At 47.6% G+C, this 19,696-nt stretch overlaps 1 protein-coding gene across 1 annotated transcript in view; it reads right to left on the reverse strand.

Annotated features, from left to right (window-relative positions):
• LOC144828412 (uncharacterized) overlaps positions 1 to 19,696 on the reverse strand; it is a 2,343,931-nt gene that overhangs the window by 877,148 nt on the left and 1,447,087 nt on the right. The window contains exon 16 of the mRNA XM_078686536.1: positions 19,498 to 19,533. Coding sequence (XP_078542662.1) covers positions 19,498 to 19,533 — 36 coding nt within the window. The remainder of the gene's footprint in view (positions 1 to 19,497; positions 19,534 to 19,696) is intronic.

Here is a 19,696-nt window from a genome sequence, read left to right on the forward strand (position 1 = left end):
GAAGCACAGCGCATCAACGGAGAAGCTGGACGTCGCCACAGAGGTCGCCGTCGCATCACCGGAGAAGTGCGTCGCAGGGTCTGTCGCGGCTCCAAAGATCATCGAGTTGCCGCACGGCCGTTGGGCGTGCAGGCATAGCATCAACATTGCTGCACTGTGAGCAAGACGCCATTTTGTCGCATTGCACTGGAGAAGAGTATCGCATCGAGGTGCCATCTTGTCGCATCGTACCGGAGAGCAGCAAGAGACCAACGCATCACCTACCCACACAGTAAGGAAGCGAGCATCAACTCCCCTGCGCAGCAGTAATGAGTAGACGCATCCACTCCCCTGAGTATAAGGAACCAACACATCACCTTCCCTGCGACCCTTTTGTTTTCTTTGTGTTACGCATCAAAGTTACATTGAGAGTAAAGTGTCGCATTTACAACTTGAGGGAAGTGAGATATTTTATACTATTTTAGAGTCTATTTTTGAGAACAGTATTGTGGATTTTTGTCGTTTGGTCTTGAGTTAAGTCTATATAAAAATACTTATTTTTATAATACAGCCTGTGTTATGTCCATCTGTAGTGTTGTCACTGTATTACTGTATGTATTCACAAATGCATTACACACTGCCTCTGAGATAAGCCTGCCTGCTTGTGCCAATCTACCAAGGGGGTGAGCAGGGGTAATTTTAGGAGTGTAGGCCTTACCTTGACTAGACGCAAGGGTCCCTATTTGGTCAAAGGTCCCTACCTCTGCCAACTAGAGACCCCCAAATCTAACAGGAGGAAATTGGAGACGCTATCTCCTCACTAGCCACCTTTAAGACTCCCGGTCCAGATGGGCTTAGCGCGGACTACTACGCAGCCTTCAGAGAGACACTTATCCCAAAAATCCATGCCCTCTTTGAAGAAACTATAGAGAGACGTGCCTTCCCATCAGTCACAGACCGTGCAACCATCGTGGTTATACCCAAGGTACATCCTCCACCTCCCTCCTGCGCTCAGTACTGTCCAATTTCACTCATCAATATAGTCAAAATCTACGCAACCATCCTCGCTGCTCGCATGAAGCAAGTGCTTCACACCCTCACCCATCATGACCATTGGGGGTTCATGCCATGCTGCAATACGAGGCACTGTCTCAGATGCCTACAGGTAGCCCTCGCTCACCGTAGTCGCGTTTCACCATACCAGGCCCTAGTGCTGCTTGACTTTCAAAATGCCTTTAATATGGTGATCTGGTGCTACATTGGGGATGTTTTGGAGAGAGCAGGATACGGGCCCTCCTATCAGAGCATGGTGAAGGTCCTATACTCCACTCTGTCAGCCAGAATCCTCATTAATGGTGCACTGTTGGATGCTTTTCCAATCAAGAGGGGGACCTGCCAGGGTTGTCCACTTTCCCCTTTTCAATTCGCACTCGCAATTGAACCATTGGCGTGTCACATCCGAAGTGATGACCAGATCCAGGGCTGGCAGGAATCTCATGAGGACCGGATCGCCCTTTATGCTGACGACGTCCTCCCCTATCTGGTAGACCCGGCCCGATCTGGACCAAGATCTCTCCTCATCCTCCACCAGTTTGAAAAGGCGTCGGGCTACATCTTAATCCGGCCAAATCTAAGGTGGTGCCTCTCCATGTCTCCAGGGAGTGTGTAGATTGGCAAACAACCATTCCCTTGAGTAGGCACTCGTTCAAATATCTCAGGATCTGGGTGACACTCCTTCCTGAATTGACCTGGTCCCTTAACCTCACCCCACTCCTCATGCACATAAAAGATTATCTCCGTTGTTGGAAGACTCTTCAACTAAAGCCCCTGGGCAGACACGCACTTTTTAGATGATGATTCTACCCCCTCTTTTATACACCATTTAAAACCTTCTGCTCCATCTCCCCTGCAGCTGGTTCCATGACCTAGATGGTGTAATCACAACCTTCCTTCCTCGGGTGGGGCGAGATCATGACTGGCTCTCACAATGTGTCAACGACCCACATATGATGGGATGACAAACCCATTCCTGTACTATTTGGCCACTCGCCTCTTAGTGATCCACGATTGGCTTAAAGGTGGATGGCGGGACCCCACCTATCGACTGAATACCGGCAGTTACCCGCACAGTCCTCCTGGCATGGGGTTCCGCTTTGCAACACTTCCACTGGGACACCCTTAGAGGCCAAACTCCTTATGGGGAACTCAGGAGGGGGGGGGAATTTCCCACATTTATCACTCCCTGGTTAACAACACCCCATCGACAATATAACCTCTTAAGGCCTATTGAGATAGGTGGCTTGGACCTCTCGAAGAGAGGAAGATTAGAGAGATTGGAGAGATGCCCTGATGGCCCCTAGGACACTCACAATCTCAGCTAGGCTCATCCTCATTGAGATTTACTACCTCTACTGTGCATATCTTACCCCTGTGCGACTCCACAGGGCATGCTTCTTCCCGACACCACATTGCTCGCGCTGCAAAGCAGACTTCTACCACATGGTTTGGTCAGGCGTCATCCTCACCAAATACTGGGCTTCCATTGTCCCTGAGTTGAGTGAAGTGCTTGGGTGGGAGGTTCCCCCTCAATCGCCGTGCCCTTCTCTTGAGAGTGATGGAGGGACAGGATGGCTCCTAGGGAAGACAAGTTATTCCTAGGGACTGCCATTCTTGTAGCCAAAAGGGACATAGCAGCAGCCTGGAAGGACTCGGTGCCTCCCTCCTTAGCTACATGGTGCAGAGGCGTAGATTGGTGCGCCACCCAAGAAAAAGCTGTCTACGAAACAAGGGGGTGCCCAGCTAAGCATGAACGCATATGGGGCAAATGGGTGGGACCGTTGGTTGGAGTGTCCACTGTTCGTGTGGAGTCACATTTCATAGAAGCAGACTTTGGAAATTTCTTGTAACTGTATTGCAATACCTGACATGTCAAAATGGTGCTATGTTGTTGTTTTTCCTAAAAATGGCAATAAAGCTGGTTGTTAAAAAAAAATACTAAAAAAACTTCCCACCTTTTACACCTATAAACACCAGAACACACACCTAAAATTGATTTACACAATTACCATAATTAATTACCAATTAATGAATTAAATTTAACAACCAATTGTTAATCTATATAAATAAAAATGTAAATGTTCGTTTGTTCAAAATCGCAAATCTCCGAAAGTTCTTCACCAATTGCTTTGAAATTTTGACACAACGCTGGATTCGAACATGCGCGTGTTTTTATATACACAATGTTGAATTCCAATACGCGCGTGTCGAATACGCGCATGTTTTTAATCGAAAGCCCGAACAGGCACATGAAAATGTCAATGTTCGTTTGTTCAAAATCTTAAATCTCTGAAAGTTCTTCACTGATTGCTTTGAAATTTTGACACAATGTTGGATTCGATTAAGCGCGTGTTTATGTATACACAATGTTGGATTCGAATACGCGCGTGTCCATTACGCGCGTGTTTTTAATCGAAAGGCCGAACAGACCCTATCGATTTGGTTGCTGTGCAACAACTACAAGGGACGCATAGAGACAATAGTCTATATATATTAGGATGGACAGTTGGTGTCAGAATGGCAGTCCGGGAAGTGGGGGGAGGGAGGGGGCGGAGTTGGTTCACTTTACAACATTAAGAAAGGACACATAGAGACAATAGTCTACGTATATTAGGATGGACCGTTGGTGTCAGGATGGCAGACTGGGAAGTGGGGTGAAGGGAGGGGGGAGGAGTTGGTTCACTGTGCAACATTAAGAAAGGACGCATTGAGACAATAGTCTACATATATCAGGATGGACAGTTGGTGTCAGGATGGGAGACCGGGAAGAGGGTGGAGGGGGCGGGAGGAGTTGGTTCACTTTGCAACATTAGCACGTGATTATATATACACAACATTGGTATCGAATACGCACGTGTTTTTAATCGAAAGGCCGAATAGACCCTATCGATACAGACAATAGTCACAAAAACATATTGTATACCCACAAGCATTGTGAAATTAAACATATTAAAAAAAACGTGCGCTTACTCTTTTCTTTCTCTTCCATTTAACCAGACTGAGCCACAGAAATGCGTGGGTGGGTACAGCTAGTTAATAATAAATTACTTTACGCATTAACATTATACCATCTCAATAAAAAAAATTAATAAATGAAAATGTAATCAATACAATTAATATAATTAAATTACTTTCCACCCTATTCCCCTATAAACCCACAACCCACTATGGAACTGAAAACACAAAATTCAAATGTAAAATAAATTATTATATTTAATATATTTAAATTAATTCCTACCCTATTCCTCTGTCAACCCACAAGCCGCTACTGAACTAAAAGTGCAAAATGCAAATAAAAAAAATAATATTTAAATTGAATACAATTAAATTACTTCCCACCATATTCACCTCTAAACCCACAACCCACAACGGAACAAATAGTGCAAAATTCAAATAATTTAGTTTTATAACTACTAAAAATGTAACACATATATTAAAAATACAAACAATTCTTATACAAAAAAACAAAAATATATAACATATACTAAAATACATAACAATAATAAAACACAATATTTTTAACGACTATATTTTTGCAAACGATATTAAACACTTCGATATTTTTAAAATCGATATTACTTACCGTAAGTCGATATTGTTGACCACAATATTCTTGCTGTCCATATTACTGACCCATGATATTGTTGACTCGATATTTTTGCAATTCGATATTTTGTACTCAATATTCTGTCTCTGCACCCTTGGGCCTGACCAGAACAGACTAACAAGGGGCATTGTTGTTGGACCTTGTTCACAATGCTCAGACTAAATCCCAGGAACAAGCAAAGTGTGAAAACCACAGGAAGTTCTTATGTGAAAGGTGCAATGTGGCAAAAGCAAAATAACCTTGTGTAGTAACATGCGCAAAGCAGCGGACAGTCTGCAACGTGCTTATGCTAACATAGGGAAGACGACAATGCCCATCTGGGCCACGTGACACTTGCTGGTCCCAACGTTTGCATCTTTTCGCTTTCCACGCCATTTGCAGCTTGCAAGACTTGTTGCTGGTCCTGTCGGACACCAACCACCTAGAGACCGACATGACATTCGACGTGAGACAGCTCGTGCACATGTCCTGGTCTTCCTCTGCATCACCTCGTCCCCAACGCTGTAGCGACAACATCACCGTCTTCACTCCTGAACCTCTTGACATCGGTGGACATTTTGCATCTGTGCCTCATAGTCACTCCCGAGTGGCATAGACTCTATCCTCTCTGCTTGTAGGTTCTTCTCTTCAAGAATGCACTCTTGGATTCCACTGGACTGCTTTACAGGCTTCTCCAGAAGCATCTTCTTCTAAATCTTTCAATGTTGTCTATGGTAGGTTCAGATGTCAATTCATCCCTATGCACCCAGCTTCCCTGGTGCAGGTAACCTGGTTCCTCGGGAGGGGCGGCTCTCAAACCTTCCATGCTCCAAAGGGTTTCTTTGGATGGGTGAGGGGGAGGATAGAAAGTAGGAAGGGTAATGGACTGACCTAGGTGGAAGGGAGTCACCACCTTAGGCAGAAAAGCAGCCCTGGTCCTGAGTAACATCCTTTCAGCATGTATGGTAAGAAAGGGAGGCTTTGAACTCAAAGCCTCGCGCTCACTCACCCTCCTAGCCGAAGTGATAGCCACCAGTAAGACTATTTTAAATGTCAAAAGTCTCAATGGACAACTATGCATAGAACCGATCTAAAAAGATTCAAATCCCATTGGGGCATAATAAAAGGGAGTTGGAGGAAACATGTTTGTCAGCCCCTTAATGAATCTTAAGACTATTGGAGACTTAAATAGAGAAGGCTGATCAGGCAAACACAAAAATGCGGACAATGCCGACAAGTATCCTTTAACAGTGGCCATAGCACAACCCTGCTGAGCCAAATAAGGAGAAAAACTAAGAAAATCAGAAAGATGAGCTTTTAAGGGAGCAGTAGATTTCTCTCCCCGCACCATTTAACAAATTTAGACCACCATAAAAGTAGACAGACTTGGTGAGTGTTGCCTGGCCGATAGTATAACCTCCACCACGTCAGGCGGGAGAGAAAAATAATTCAAGTTGCCCCGTTCAATCTCCAGGCATGAAGTTGCAGGCTCTGGAGGTGGGGGTGTAGAACTTGCCCCTCCATCTGAGAGAGGAAGTCTGCCATAGGAGGGAGACTGAGCGGAGGGTGCGACGAGAGGTAAAGACAGTCTGTGTACCACACCCTTTTTGGCCAGTCTGGGGCGATCAATATGACTTGGGCCCGGTCTTGGTGAATCAACCTCAGAACCCGAGGAATCAAGTGTATGGGAGGAAACGCGTAAAGGAGTTGCGAGCTCCGACTCAACTGAAATGCATCCCCCAATGCTCCCTGCCTTGGAAGCTGGAGACTGCAGAATGACAGGCAGTGTGCATTCTCGAAAGTGGCAAACAGGTCCACCGGAGGAGTTCACCTCTTCTGCAAGATGTGCCGAACTTCCTCTGGATGAAGCCCTCACTGTCGACTGAGACGTTCAGTACTCTGGCCAGATGATTGCCATCAAGCAAATCCGTTGGTCCTGAGCCCAGGACCAGAGCCACAACACCTCTCTGCAGAGACGGTATGACCATACTCCTCCCTGCTTGTTGACATACCACACCACATCACAGCAGTGTTGTCCGTCAGTACTTAAACCGACTGACCACGAAGGGAAGGGAGAAAGGCCTTGAGTGCCAAACGTATCAACCGCCATTCCAGAAGGTTGATGTGAAACAACCTTTCCTCTGGAGACCAAAGACCCTTGATCTACAGATCGCCCAGATGTGCACCCCACCCTAGGGTAGAGGCATCGTTATCACTGTGGCCACAGATGGATGAAGATGAAAGGGTTTTCCTTGAGACAGATTGACCTCCACGCTCCACCAAAACAGAACCGCTGCAGCTTCTCTGGAGATCCTGACTGACTCCCTGAGATCTCCATTGTGCTTATACCAATGCCTGCAGAGAGACCCCTGGAGCGCCCTTATGTGCCAGTGTGCATGGTTGACCAGCAGGATGCAGGAAGCGAACAGATCGAGCAGGCAAAGGACCTTCAGAAGTGGTTCAACCGCTCCATTGTAAAACAAGGGACTTATTTCCTGAATGTTGAATATCTTTGTGGAGGTGCGAAAGCTCGACACACAGTGGTATCCAGTACCGCCCCGATAAACAGGTTGTGCTGTGAGGGCACCAGGTGAGACTTGGGTACATTTATCGAAAAACCCAATTTGTACAACAGCTGGGTTGTAACCTGCAGATGATGACTCACCATTTCTGTCAACTCTGCTTTCAGTAGCCAGTTGTCCAGGTAGGGGAAAACAGGGATCCCCGACAACCTGAGAAGGGCAGCCACGGCCATCACCTTGGTGAAGACTCAAGGTGCGGTAGTAAGACCAAACGGAAGGACCGCAAACTGGTAGTGTTGCTACCCAACTGTAAAACGGAGATACTTCCTGTGCGACTTCAGGATTGGGATGTGGAAATACGCATCCTGCAAGTCGATGGACATCATCCAGTCCTCTTGTTGTAGCACCTGAAGAACCTGCGCTAGGGTGAGCATCTTGAATCTCTCCTGCTTGAGAAACAGATTGAAGATTCTGAGGTCCAGGATAGGACGTAACCTGCCATCCTTCTAGGGAAGCAGGAAATACCGGGAGTAGCATCCCTGACCCCTTTACTGCTCCTGAACCACCCCTATCGCAACTTTCTGTAACAGCGTAAGAACCTCCTTCTGAAGGAGAAGCAAATTATCCTCCGTGCAAAACCCCTGATAAGGAGGGTAAGGAGGGGGAAATTCTCTGAAGGGAAGAGCGTACCCATTCTCTACAAGATCTAAAACCCAAAGGTCATTACTTTCCAGTCTTGTAGAAAATGGGTAAGCCGGCCTCCCACAGGACCCACCTGATCCAGGATGGCTTATCTAGGGCTCCTTTCCTGCATTACCGGGGGGGTGGGGGCGCTAGAGGAGGCGGAGGAGGAGGAAGAGGGCTGCCGTCCAGCTCCACAAAGGCTGACCTCTGCCTTTACCTCTGTAGGATTTATACAAAGGGTTCTGTTATTGCTATTGCTGCTGCGGCTGATGGGAACGAAAGGAAGATTTCCCAAAACCACTGTACCTTTTGAAGCCATAGCCTCTTGCCTGAGACTGCAATCCTACGGATTTTGCTGTGGCCTGACTGTCCTTAAATCTGTGCAAAGCAGAGTCAGCCTTTTCCCCAAAAAGCTTAGAGCTGTCAAAGGGAAGGACCAAAAGAGCAGCTTGCACATCCTGTGAAAAACCAGAAGAACTCAACCATTCATGTCTCCTAGTAGCAACAGATGAACCAATTACCCTTGCCACTGAATCTGCAGTGACCAAGTCCAACTGGATAACTTGGCGAGCAGCAGCCTGAGAGTCTGCCAAAACTTCACTTAAATTACCCCGGTCTTCTTCATATAATTTAGGAAGAATCTGCTTGGCAGAGTCCATAAGGCGTGAAAGTATCTGCCCAACAAACAGGTTGCACTTGTGGATATCAAAGTCATACTAGCTGACGAAAAGACTTTCTTCGCAGACTGCTCAAGCTTCTTAGAATCTCTGTCAGCAGGTGCTTGAGGAAAGGAACCCACAGACTGATTTGAACATGAAGCCTACACCAATCAAACTCTGAGGTGAAGAATGGTAAGAAAGAAACTCAGGGTCCCCTGGGGCTGACTTATACCTCCTAGAGACAGATCTAGAAACTGCAGGAGCAGAAAGAGGATTACGCAAACCTTTAGTATCGGTTCCGTCAGGGCATCCCTGAAAGGCAAGATAGGCTCAACCACAGAGGAAGGAGAATGAAGCACCTCTGTAAGCAGATTAGGCTTATATTCAGCCATAGGGAGCTGTAAATCCAAATGTTCAGCTGCCTTCTTAATAGCAACATGATAAGGTGCCACATCTTTTGAAGGAGAAGCATTCTGTGATGCAAAATCTCCTTCCAGAGAACCGTCCAGTCCACTAGCCTCACACAAGTCCTCAGAATTTCACCTTCCTCCATGTCACCAGCCTGGTATTGCTCTTCTTCAATCAACCTCTGCTCTTCTCTCCTAGAGCACATCTTCGGCTGTGGCGTCGGTGGCGCCATTCACAGCGTCGACGGCTCCGGCAGCGGTGTCGAAGGTGGACCCATAACAGAAACCCGCATCGAACGAATCCGTGAACAAGGGACGCCAGATGGAGCCGGGGACTGCCTATACGGCTTCAACATCCTCGGTGCCGGAATCTGCCATGACGGTGCCATCGGCATATATGGCATAAAGGGGGATGGAGGATAATGTTGAGGCACACCCAAATTAAACGCCAATGGACCCATGGGACCCAAAGGTGTACCAGAGGGGCATGAGGCTCTGGCAAATACGCCATACATCGCGTTCAAAAACTGCGATGGGTCTGAACTAGGAGTCGGGAACGAAGGATACTGCGCTGATTTGACCTCCGTACGAGGAACCTCTGGAGTCGGAACCACTGGGGTCACAGGTGAAGCCACAGGAGCAGCAGGAGTCTCATCATCAACCGGATTCGATGTACCATCTGGAGCCGGAGAGTCTCCCGACGCCGGAGACTTTGCGGGAGTACCCATATAAGAAGGGTCCGGAGTCACCTGCGGAGACTCAGATGGTGAAGGTGAGACAAAGTCCTTAACACGACGCCGAGGAGTCGGAGAAGGCAACTTCGAAGCTCGAGGCTTCGACGAACGGCGTCGAGAACCATGCCTCTTCTCCTTCTTGTGTCTTCTCTTCGAGCCATGCGAAGTCGATGACCTCGACTTCTACCGCTTTCGGCCCCTTTTCTCCTTTCTTACTTTAGACATATAAAGTTTGGCTTCTCTTTTTCTTCAATGCTTTTGGGTTCATTTTCCTGCAGGAAGAACAACCTTTGACGTTATGATCTAATGAAAGACACCAAAGACAGTCATCATGCGGGTCAGTGATCGACATATGACCTCTGCATTCCTTACAGGGCTTGAATCCCGACTTCCTCTGAACAGACATGGTAAAATCAGAAACAAAGAAACACTTGTAATAAAGTATCAGGAAGAAAGATAGGAGAGTCCCAGAAAATCTGTTAGCGTCGACAGCGCAAAAAAAAGGGAACTGGCGTCATCACGCCGAAGTGGTCTTCATATGGCTCCAGTGACATCATGCTGAGTCACATACGGAGCCATGACTCTATGACGACCTCGTCGGCGCGGGGAGCTAGGAAAAAATTGCCGCGGAATGCTGGAGATGGGGATATTCATAAGGTGAGGAATCCACAGGCCATTGATTTACTTTTATAAAACACTGTGGTTCTTTTTCATCTAATCTACTCGGTCACTTAAATGTGGCAAAACAAGCTGCTTAACACTATGGACTAAGCCTGAAGGCTGCTCTCCACAGCTACCATTTTGAGAGCTTTCCATGGTTATCAAAGGCCACTAAATTCACCATGAGTGTTGTCTGGCTTAGTGCTCAATACTGCCACCCCACTGGTTGGGCATGGGCTGCGGAAGTTAAACTAAAGGTGCTTGGCTGTTTCAGCAGAGGAAGAGGAGTTGGAATACTGATGCCCTTACTGTCCCATGCGTTGTCAGTCAGTTTTGCGTCTGCAATCCAAGAAGGACTTAGCTGAATCATTTGCCGTGAAATGCTGCCTCTACCTATACACCAGTCCTCTGCAACAGCCCCTACATTTCCAGAACTGGTACAGGAATTGTTTGCCACAGGTCATTAGCCTCAAAGAAAGGGCCTTAGCTTTGCTGCCTATAAAGCGTTTGAAAGCAGAGTCCACCTTATCTCCGGACAGGCAGGACCCAGCAAAGTGCATGTCAATTATCATAGTTGTATTTTGCCACAGAATCAATGGACCACATCCAGGCATGTCTTTCAAGTCCAACACTGGTGCCCAAGCGTTGTGCCAATGCATTCAGCAGGATCCATACCGGCACAGATTACATATGTGGCAGTGTCCTAGCCATCATGCATGGTCTGAACAGAGAAGCCCTTTGGTCATGTGGGACTACTGGCAATATCATGATGGCCATGTCCCAAAGGTCATGTGAATATTAGCTCAATAGTCAGACTGTGTTAAAGTACTGCAGTTCCAAGTACACCGAGGAAAACACTTCAGCCAAAGGCATCAATACTTTTGGGTTTCCTGGTCAAAGAATTGGTAGGAAGTGAATTAGGGTTCACCTTATTGCTCGATGCCTGGACAATAAGGGTCTCTAAAGTAGGGTGCTTTGTGAGAAAAATCAGCATCTCTAGGTGCTGGTTTATGATCTCTGGGCACCTGCTTGCTAACAGTTTCAATCTGGAAATCAGAGTATCCGTGAGGGCACCTTTAAATGGAGGCAAGATGTTGCCAGCTTTGGCTGTAGAAAGACAGCTGTAATTCTAGTACCTTAGATATCCTTTAAACCAGCACCACAAACTAGGCATGTTTCATCAATGGTGACCCATGTAACGAGTTGAGCTGTGCCGCAGTGGAGGTGCCAAACCCACTGGCACTTTACAAATTAATGTATATGCTATCATCGGTGAAATGAGGTTAGTGCAGATCATCATCATCATCAATAATATCCTGGAGTGTTCTCTGATCTGGCACAGGATCAGAATCTGAGCCAAAAGAACAAGTTACTTACCTTCGGTAACGCTTTTTCTGGTAGATACTATATCTGCCTGTGGATTCCTCACCTTGTGAATACCCCTTGCGTCAGCAACATTCGGAAATTCTTTTTTCGTAGCCTCGCGCCGACGTGGACTCCTGACGTCATAGAGACACGACCTCGCTCGCGACTCCGCTGACGTCACCGACGCCTATAACAGGCCCACGCCGGCGTGATGACATCAGTTCCGCCCTTTTTTCCGTGCCATCGAGGCACACGGACGGACCAATGACAGTAGAAATATACAAGTATACATAGTACACAATAATCAAGGCAAAACACACAGTGTTAAGCAAAAGCAGGAAAGAAATTGGAACATTTCCTTGACAACAAAATATATATATACATTACAATACAGTAACTCTGGCAAAGAAGAGTGGACAACGGGGAGGCGGGTGGGTCAGTGAGGAATCCACAGGCAGATATAGTATCTACCAGAAAAAGCGTTACCGAAGGTAAGTAACTTGTTCTTCTGATAGATACATCTGCCGTGTGGATTCCTCACCTTGTGAATAGAGTCCCACAGCAGTCCCCACCCCCGGAGGAGGGCGTCCACTCTTCTAGACCAGGAAATCCTGAAGGACAGAGCGCGCAAAGTGACCGTCCCTCCTCACTTCGGAGTCTAAGCAGTAATGCTTCGCGAAAGTGTGGAGGGAAGACCAAGTTGCCGCCCTACAAATATCCTCAACAGGCACACCTCTAGCCAATGCAGAGGTCGAAGATTTAGCTCTAGTTGAATGAGCCCTTATACCCTCTGGTGGTTCCTTACCGGCCAAAGAGTAGCAGATCTTTATGCAGAGGACGATCCATCTCGATAAAGTTCTTTTATGGACCGCTCTCCCTTTCTTGCAGCCAGCAAATCCAACGAAGAGCTGGTCCTCCAAACGAAAGTCCTTGATTCTGTCCAAGTAAAAGGACACCGCCCTCTTAGGGTCCAGACGGTGCAGTCTCTCTTCCTCCTTAGAAGGGTGAGGGGGAGGATAGAAGGAAGGTAAAGTAATGGATTGTCCTAGGTGGAAGGGAGTTACCACCTTAGGCAGAAAAGCAGCCCTGGTCCTGAGAACCATTCGATCAGCATGTATGGACAAGAAAGGGGGCTTGTGACAAAGAGCTTGAAGCTCGCTTACCCTCCTTGCCGAGGTTATTGCCACGAGGAAAACCGCTTTAAGGGTAAGAAGCCTCAAGGGACATTTGTGGAGAGGCTCGAAAGGAGCACCCATCAAGAAGGTCAAGACCAGATTCAAGTCCCACTGAGGCACAATAAAAGGGACAGGAGGAAACTTATTAAAAAGGCCCTTTAAGAACCTTAAAACCACAGGTGACTTAAAAAGAGAAGGCTGGTCAGGCAGACAGAGAAAAGCTGACAGCGCAGAAAGATAGCCCTTCACTGTAGCAACGGCAAGACCCTGTTGCGCCAGAGAAAGGGCAAACTGAAGAACATGAGATAAACGGGCCTTCAAAGGATCAATAGACCTTTCCCCACACCACGAGACAAATTTCGCCCATCTATAAGAATAGACGGACTTAGTGGAGTCACGCCTGGCTGACAAGATGACATCCACAACGTCAGGCGGGAGGGAAAAAGAAATCAGGTTGCCCCGCTCAATCTCCAGGCATGAAGGTGCAATGTCTGGAGGTGGGGGTGTAGAACCTGCCCCTCCATCTGAGAGAGGAGGTCTGCCCTGTGAGGGAGACGGAGCGGCGGGTGAGAGGAGAGGTGGAGAAGATCTGTATACCACACCCTTCTTGGCCAATCCGGGGCGACCAATATGACTTGGGCCCGGCCTAGGAGAATCTTCCTCAGAACCCGAGGAATCAAGGGTATGGGGGGAAACGCGTAAAGGAGTTGACCTTTCCAACTCAACTGAAACGCATCCCCCAAGGCTCCTTGCATCGGATACTGGAGACTGCAGAAAGACAGACAGTGCGCATTCTCGTGAGTGGCGAACAGGTCCACCCGAGGAGTCCCCCACATCCGAAAGATGTCGTGAACCACCTCCGGGTGAAGCCTCCACTCGTGGTCGGCAGAGAACTGCCGACTGAGACTGTCTGCACGAACGTTCAACACTCCGGCCAAATGATTCGCCATTAGACAAATCTGATGGTCCTGAGCCCAGGACCAGAGACGCAGAGCCTCTCTGCAGAGACACTGCGACCCCACTCCTCCCTGCTTGTTGATATACCACATCGCGGTCGTGTTGTCCGTTAGGACCTGAACCGACTGACCGCGAAGGGAAGGGAGGAAGGCCTTGAGCGCCAAACGTATCGCCCGCAATTCTAGAAGGTTGATGTGAAGCAACTTTTCCTCTGGAGACCAAAGGCCCTTGACCTCCAGATCCCCCAGATGAGCACCCCACCCGAGAGTGGATGCATCCGATATCACCGTGGCCACCGATGGGGGAAGTTGAAAAGGCATTCCTTGGGACAGATTGCCTTCCACGCCCCACCAAGACAGATCCGCTGCAGCTTCTCCGGAGATCCTCACTGACTCCCTGAGATCTCCGCTGTGCTGATACCACTGCTTGCGGAGGCACCACTGGAGAGCCCTCATGTGCCAGCGTGCATGGTTGACCAACAGTATGCATGAAGCCATCAGACCGAGCAGGCGAAGGACCTTCAGGACTGGAACAACCGCTCCATTGTAAAATAAAGGAATCATCTCCCGTATGTAGCGAATCCTTTGAGGGGGAGGGAATGCACGACATACGGTTGTGTCCAGTACTGCACCTATGAACAGGTTGCGCTGGGAGGGCACCAGGTGAGACTTGGGTACATTTATTGAAAAACCCAACCTGTACAACAACTGGGTTGTCTCCTGCAGATGATGAAGCACAACCTCTGACGACTCTGCTTTGATCAGCCAATCGTCCAGATACGGGAATACCGGAATCCCCGATCTTCTGAGATGCGCCGCCACCACTGCCATCACCTTGGTGAAGACCCGAGGTGCAGTAGTAAGTCCAAAAGGAAGGACCGCAAACTGGTAGTGTTGTGACCCAACCGTAAAACGGAGATACCTCCTGTGCGACTTCAGGATTGGGATGTGAAAGTACGCAACCTGCAAGTCGAGTGACACCATCCAGTCTTCTTCCAGCAGAGCCTGAAGACCCTGAGCAAGGGTGAGCATCTTGAATTTCTCCTGCTTCAGATAAAAATTCAAGATCCTGAGATCTAGGATCGGACGAAGCCTGCCATCCTTTTTGGGAATCAGGAAATACCGGGAGTAGCATCCCTGACCCCTTTCCTGCTCTGGAACCACCTCTATCGCACCTTTTCTCAAAAGTGTTTGGACTTCCTCCTGTAGGAGTAACAGATGTTCCTCTGAGCAATATCCCTGGCAAGGAGGGTAATTGGGAGGGAATTCCCGAAAGGGAAGGGCATACCCATTCTCTACGAGATTGAGAACCCAAAGATCTGATGTAACCGATTCCCAATCTCGTAGAAAGTAGGTAAGCCGGCCCCCCACTGGACCCACATGATCCTGAATGGCGGATCTAGGGCTGCTTTTCTGTGGCTGGGAGGTTGGAGGAGGTGGAGGAGGAAGAGACCTGACGACCTCGAGGACGTGATCTCTGTTTCCCTCTGTAAGACCTATACAAGGTATTCTGCTGCTGCTGTTGTTGCTGCTGCTGCTGAGCTGGTCTATACGACCGAAAGGAAGAGTGACCAAACCCTCTAAACTTCCTGGTCGTAGAACCCCTGACCTGAAGGCCCAGAGATCTAGCAGTTGCCCTGCTGTCCTTGAATCTCTCCAAGGCCGCGTCTGCCTTCTTTCCAAAAAGCCCCTCGCCATCGAAAGGCAAATCCAATAATGCAGACTGCACATCCGCTGAGAAGTCAGATGACTTCAACCAGGCTGAACGCCTCGTGGCAACCGCCGTGCCCATAATTCTTGCCACAGAATCTGTTGTATCAAGTCCACTTTGGATGACCTGACGAGCCGCTGCCTGAGTGTCAGATAAAGCCTCTTCAAAGTCCTTTCTACTAGCTTCAGGAACCTTAGGGACCAAAGATCTTATAGAGTCCATAAGAGCATGGATGTACCTTCCCATGAGGCAAGTGGCGTTAGAAGACTTCAAAGCCATGCTGGACGAAGAAAAAATCTTATTCGCGACCTGATCTTGTTTCTTTGCCTCTTTGTCGCCAGGCACCTGCGGAAAAGCCCCAACAGACTTCTTAGAGCAAGCAGCCTGAATCGCCAAACTTTCAGGTGAAGGATGCGAAGATAAGAAAGCAGGATCCTCAGGAGCCACTCTATACCTCCTAGCCACACTCTTTGCAACTGCAGGAGCAGAAAAAGGCTTTTTCCAAACCTCCATTATAGGATCCTTTAAGGCATCGTTAAATGGGAGCAAAGGTTCCACTGATGAACTAGGAGAATGGAGAACCTCTGTCAACAAATTCGATTTAAACTCTACAGAGGGCAAAGTCAGACCTAAAAGTCCTGCTGCCTTCTTCATGACAACATGATAAGGTTGGACATCTCTGGAGGGAGCATCAGATCCAGAAGGCAAAGACCACTCCGGTGAAAACTCAAGACCACTAGCATCCGCCAGGTCCTCGAAACAATCCCCTTCCAATTCACCTTCTTCCACCTCAGAAGATGAATCAGTAACTCTACGCTCCTCCAGAAGCCGTTGAGACTCTCTACGAGACCTCATTTTGACTCGAAGTGCAGCCGAATTCAACGCCGAATTCGACGGCGCCGGAGCAGACTTCGGAATCGAATCTGAGGGCTTAGAAGGCTGCCCCATAGAATCCAAGGGAGTTGGTGACGCCGGGACCGGAGTCGTCGACTTCGGCCGAGCCGGCGTCGACACCGGCGTCGACCTCGGTGGAGCTTGGTACTGCCACAACGGAGTCGGAGCCGGCATATACGGCATGAAGGGTGCCGGAGCATACGAGTGTGGAACACCCAAATTGAAAGCCATCGGACCCATGGGACCTGAAGGTGCTCCAGAGGGGTACCACGACCTCGAGAAAACACCATACATCGCGTTTAAAAACGCAGAAGGGTCCTGACCTGGAGTCGGGAATGGTGGATGCTCAGGCTGACCACGAGGCACATTAGAATCTGTTTCCTCAACAGGATTCGAAGTCCCTTCCTCAACAGGAACTCCATCGGCGTCTTCCGGAGCCGGAGATGGAGCCAGAGATGGAGCCGGAGACGGAGCCGGAGACGGAGTCGGAGTCGGATCTGGAACAGGAGTCGGAGAATGGACCACCGACTCCGAAGGTGAAGCCTCACCTACCGGCTCATGAGTAGGAATAACCTTCGACTTCATCCTTTTGGGAGACTTTGATCTGGAATGATGACGTGATCCGTGTCTCCTCTTCTTATGCTTCTTGTGGGAACCAGAAGCATGACCGGACGATGACTTCGAGGCCGACGCCTCTCGAGACCTTGACCTGGATCTCGACTTCTTCGGACGCTTTGAGGATTTTTTAACCTTACTTGCTTTAAGTTTGGCAACAAGAAGTTTAGATTCCCTCTCACGAAGAGCCTTCGGATTCATCTTTTGACAAGATGAACAATCCTCGACGTCATGATCCGAGCTTAAACACCAGATACAGTCTTGGTGAGGGTCCGTAACGGGCATCATCTTCCCGCATTCTCTGCAAGGCTTAAACCCGGTCTTCTTTGTCGACATGACAACAGAACAGAAATATTTGAGAATGGAGAATCGAAGAAACGAAGTAACAATGTACTAATGGCTACAGAGTATCCCGAAACCGTTAGCGTCGACGACGCGGAAAAAAGGGAACTGATGTCATCACGCCGGCGTGGGCCTGTTATAGGCGTCGGTGACGTCAGCGGAGTCGCGAGCGAGGTCGTGTCTCTATGACGTCAGGAGCCCACGTCGGCGCGAGGCTACGAAAAAAGAATTTCCGAATGTTGCTGACGCAAGGGGTATTCACAAGGTGAGGAATCCACACGGCAGATGTATCTATCAGAAAGATAATGATGTCTTTGCTAATAGCTGTGTCATGAGTGGAGAAAGAAAGGCATTGACGTCAGAATAAATGGGTGGTACTTATATCTGGCTCTACTTCAATCACTTTCGGGGTAATATAGTGCCAGCATGGGGCTCCATAACAACACCTACAAAATCTTAAAGATCCAGTATGGTGCCTGGGTCTAAATCTGAGGCGGGAAATCTGCAGCTGGAAGTATCCATCAGAAACACTTTTACATTAGCATTCCTTCATTTTGACACTAATCTCAGTCCCAACCACAATAGACTTCTTTCGTCCACAGTAAACCAAGAAGTAGTCCCACTGGGCACTAGGTGTAACTAGACACACACCTGCTCAGGGCCAGGAAACCTTCCCAGGTGATAATGCGCTGTGCAAATCTACACACAGGGTTTGCATTCAAAGCGTACAAATCAAATGGAGATTCTCACAAATTACTGTGATGACATACAGGTCATTGAGTTCCTTTCCGGCATCCGACCAACTGCTTTCAGAGGAGAATATTGGTTCTGCTCTCCTAGGAGAGGATCACCTACTAAATTCTGAATTTCCCGCCATGCTTGTTGTATCACTGTAACCTCCTTGGGAGACGTTGCTGCAATGGCTTCACTAAGTCATTGATCTGTGACTGAGCGGCTGCAATGTTTGATGCCCCCACTTGGCAAACTATTTTGTTCTACAAGAACAAACTCACAAAGTAGCAACTGCACTGACACAAAGGGAGTTTTCTCACTCTGTGTCGGACATTGAGCTGTTTATCTACCAGGAATTGCCATGTCGGCATAGCGGTCCTGAGTGTTAAAAATGAGTGACAGCTATGCTGCTCTAATTGAGGAGATGCGAGTATGCACGAAGTCCCTACAGTCCTGTGGCAGACCGATGATTGAGTCAAAAGTTTACATCAGCGCAGCTACCAGAGGATCCACACGTGCAAACCCATGTACAGACAATTGGTGCAGTAATAGAGAACATCACCAGAACTTAGAGGAGTCATTTTCAAGGATTATGACCAGAAATTAAGTTGGGAACTGAGAGTCTATACTACTTTTGAACCTTTGGAAGCTAAAGCATGAAAAGTAGTATTTGAAGCTCTAGCTGTAATAAGCAAGAAAACTAGCAAAAAATGAAGGACACCAGAAAAAACACAGAATTCTTCTGGATAAATGCTACAGGAAGCTGAGCAGAGTAGGACAATGACTCACACCTTACAAGCTTCAAATTGTACTTCATGGAGTGCAAAACAAATGTGTGATGCAGACGGAAAAAACCAAGGACTGGGGCACCAGTTCTGTTTTATTTTGTAAGCTCTTCTTTAAGTGGTGTTTTAGAAAAATGTACTGTGTAAGCAGGGAATTAGTTCAATTAAAACAGTGAATGTTGTCAGGCATTGTTTTTCTGTTTCTTTGGTTAACTGGAAAAGCCATTTTTGGGCAAAGTTACATTCCAGTATCTCGCAGCTCCGCAGAGAGTTTCTACACTTTATTAATAGCAGAGAGAACCCAATGGCACCATACAGAATACGTCTCATCAATTTAAACTTCCAACAGTGCAGTGTACTTTAGAGTTGGAACTCTTGAAAACAAAAGAGGACATGATACAACAGTTTTCAATTGCATGCGCAGTAGAATATTAGATGAAATATTTTCCTCTCAGTATTGCTTTATTCTGTACTGTACCCCTACAGTCTCATCTATGACTTAACACATTTCCACAAACCCCTTTCTTTAGAATACACCTGGAAAATAAGAATATAAATAATTTCCACAAATCAAGAGTGTACCTATCTTACTGTAGGGGACCCAAACCATTATTTAAACACAACAGTCTACTTACTTGTTTTTGAACGACGGTCAATTATCTTGGGGGAATCTGTGGAGAGTAAATAAAACGTTTAAAAGTAATACTGCATATTACAAACAAAATATATCCTTCTCCAAACATTTTCTTAAATGCAACACAAATCTTTGCCCTTGGCCAGAAAGACTGTCTGAGCCCCATACAATAAACTCTCATGGCCTAGCATTCAATGGAT

Source organism: Lissotriton helveticus, chromosome 4_1 (genome assembly GCF_964261635.1).
Source record: "Lissotriton helveticus chromosome 4_1, aLisHel1.1, whole genome shotgun sequence".
Taxonomy (NCBI): domain Eukaryota; kingdom Metazoa; phylum Chordata; class Amphibia; order Caudata; family Salamandridae; genus Lissotriton; species Lissotriton helveticus.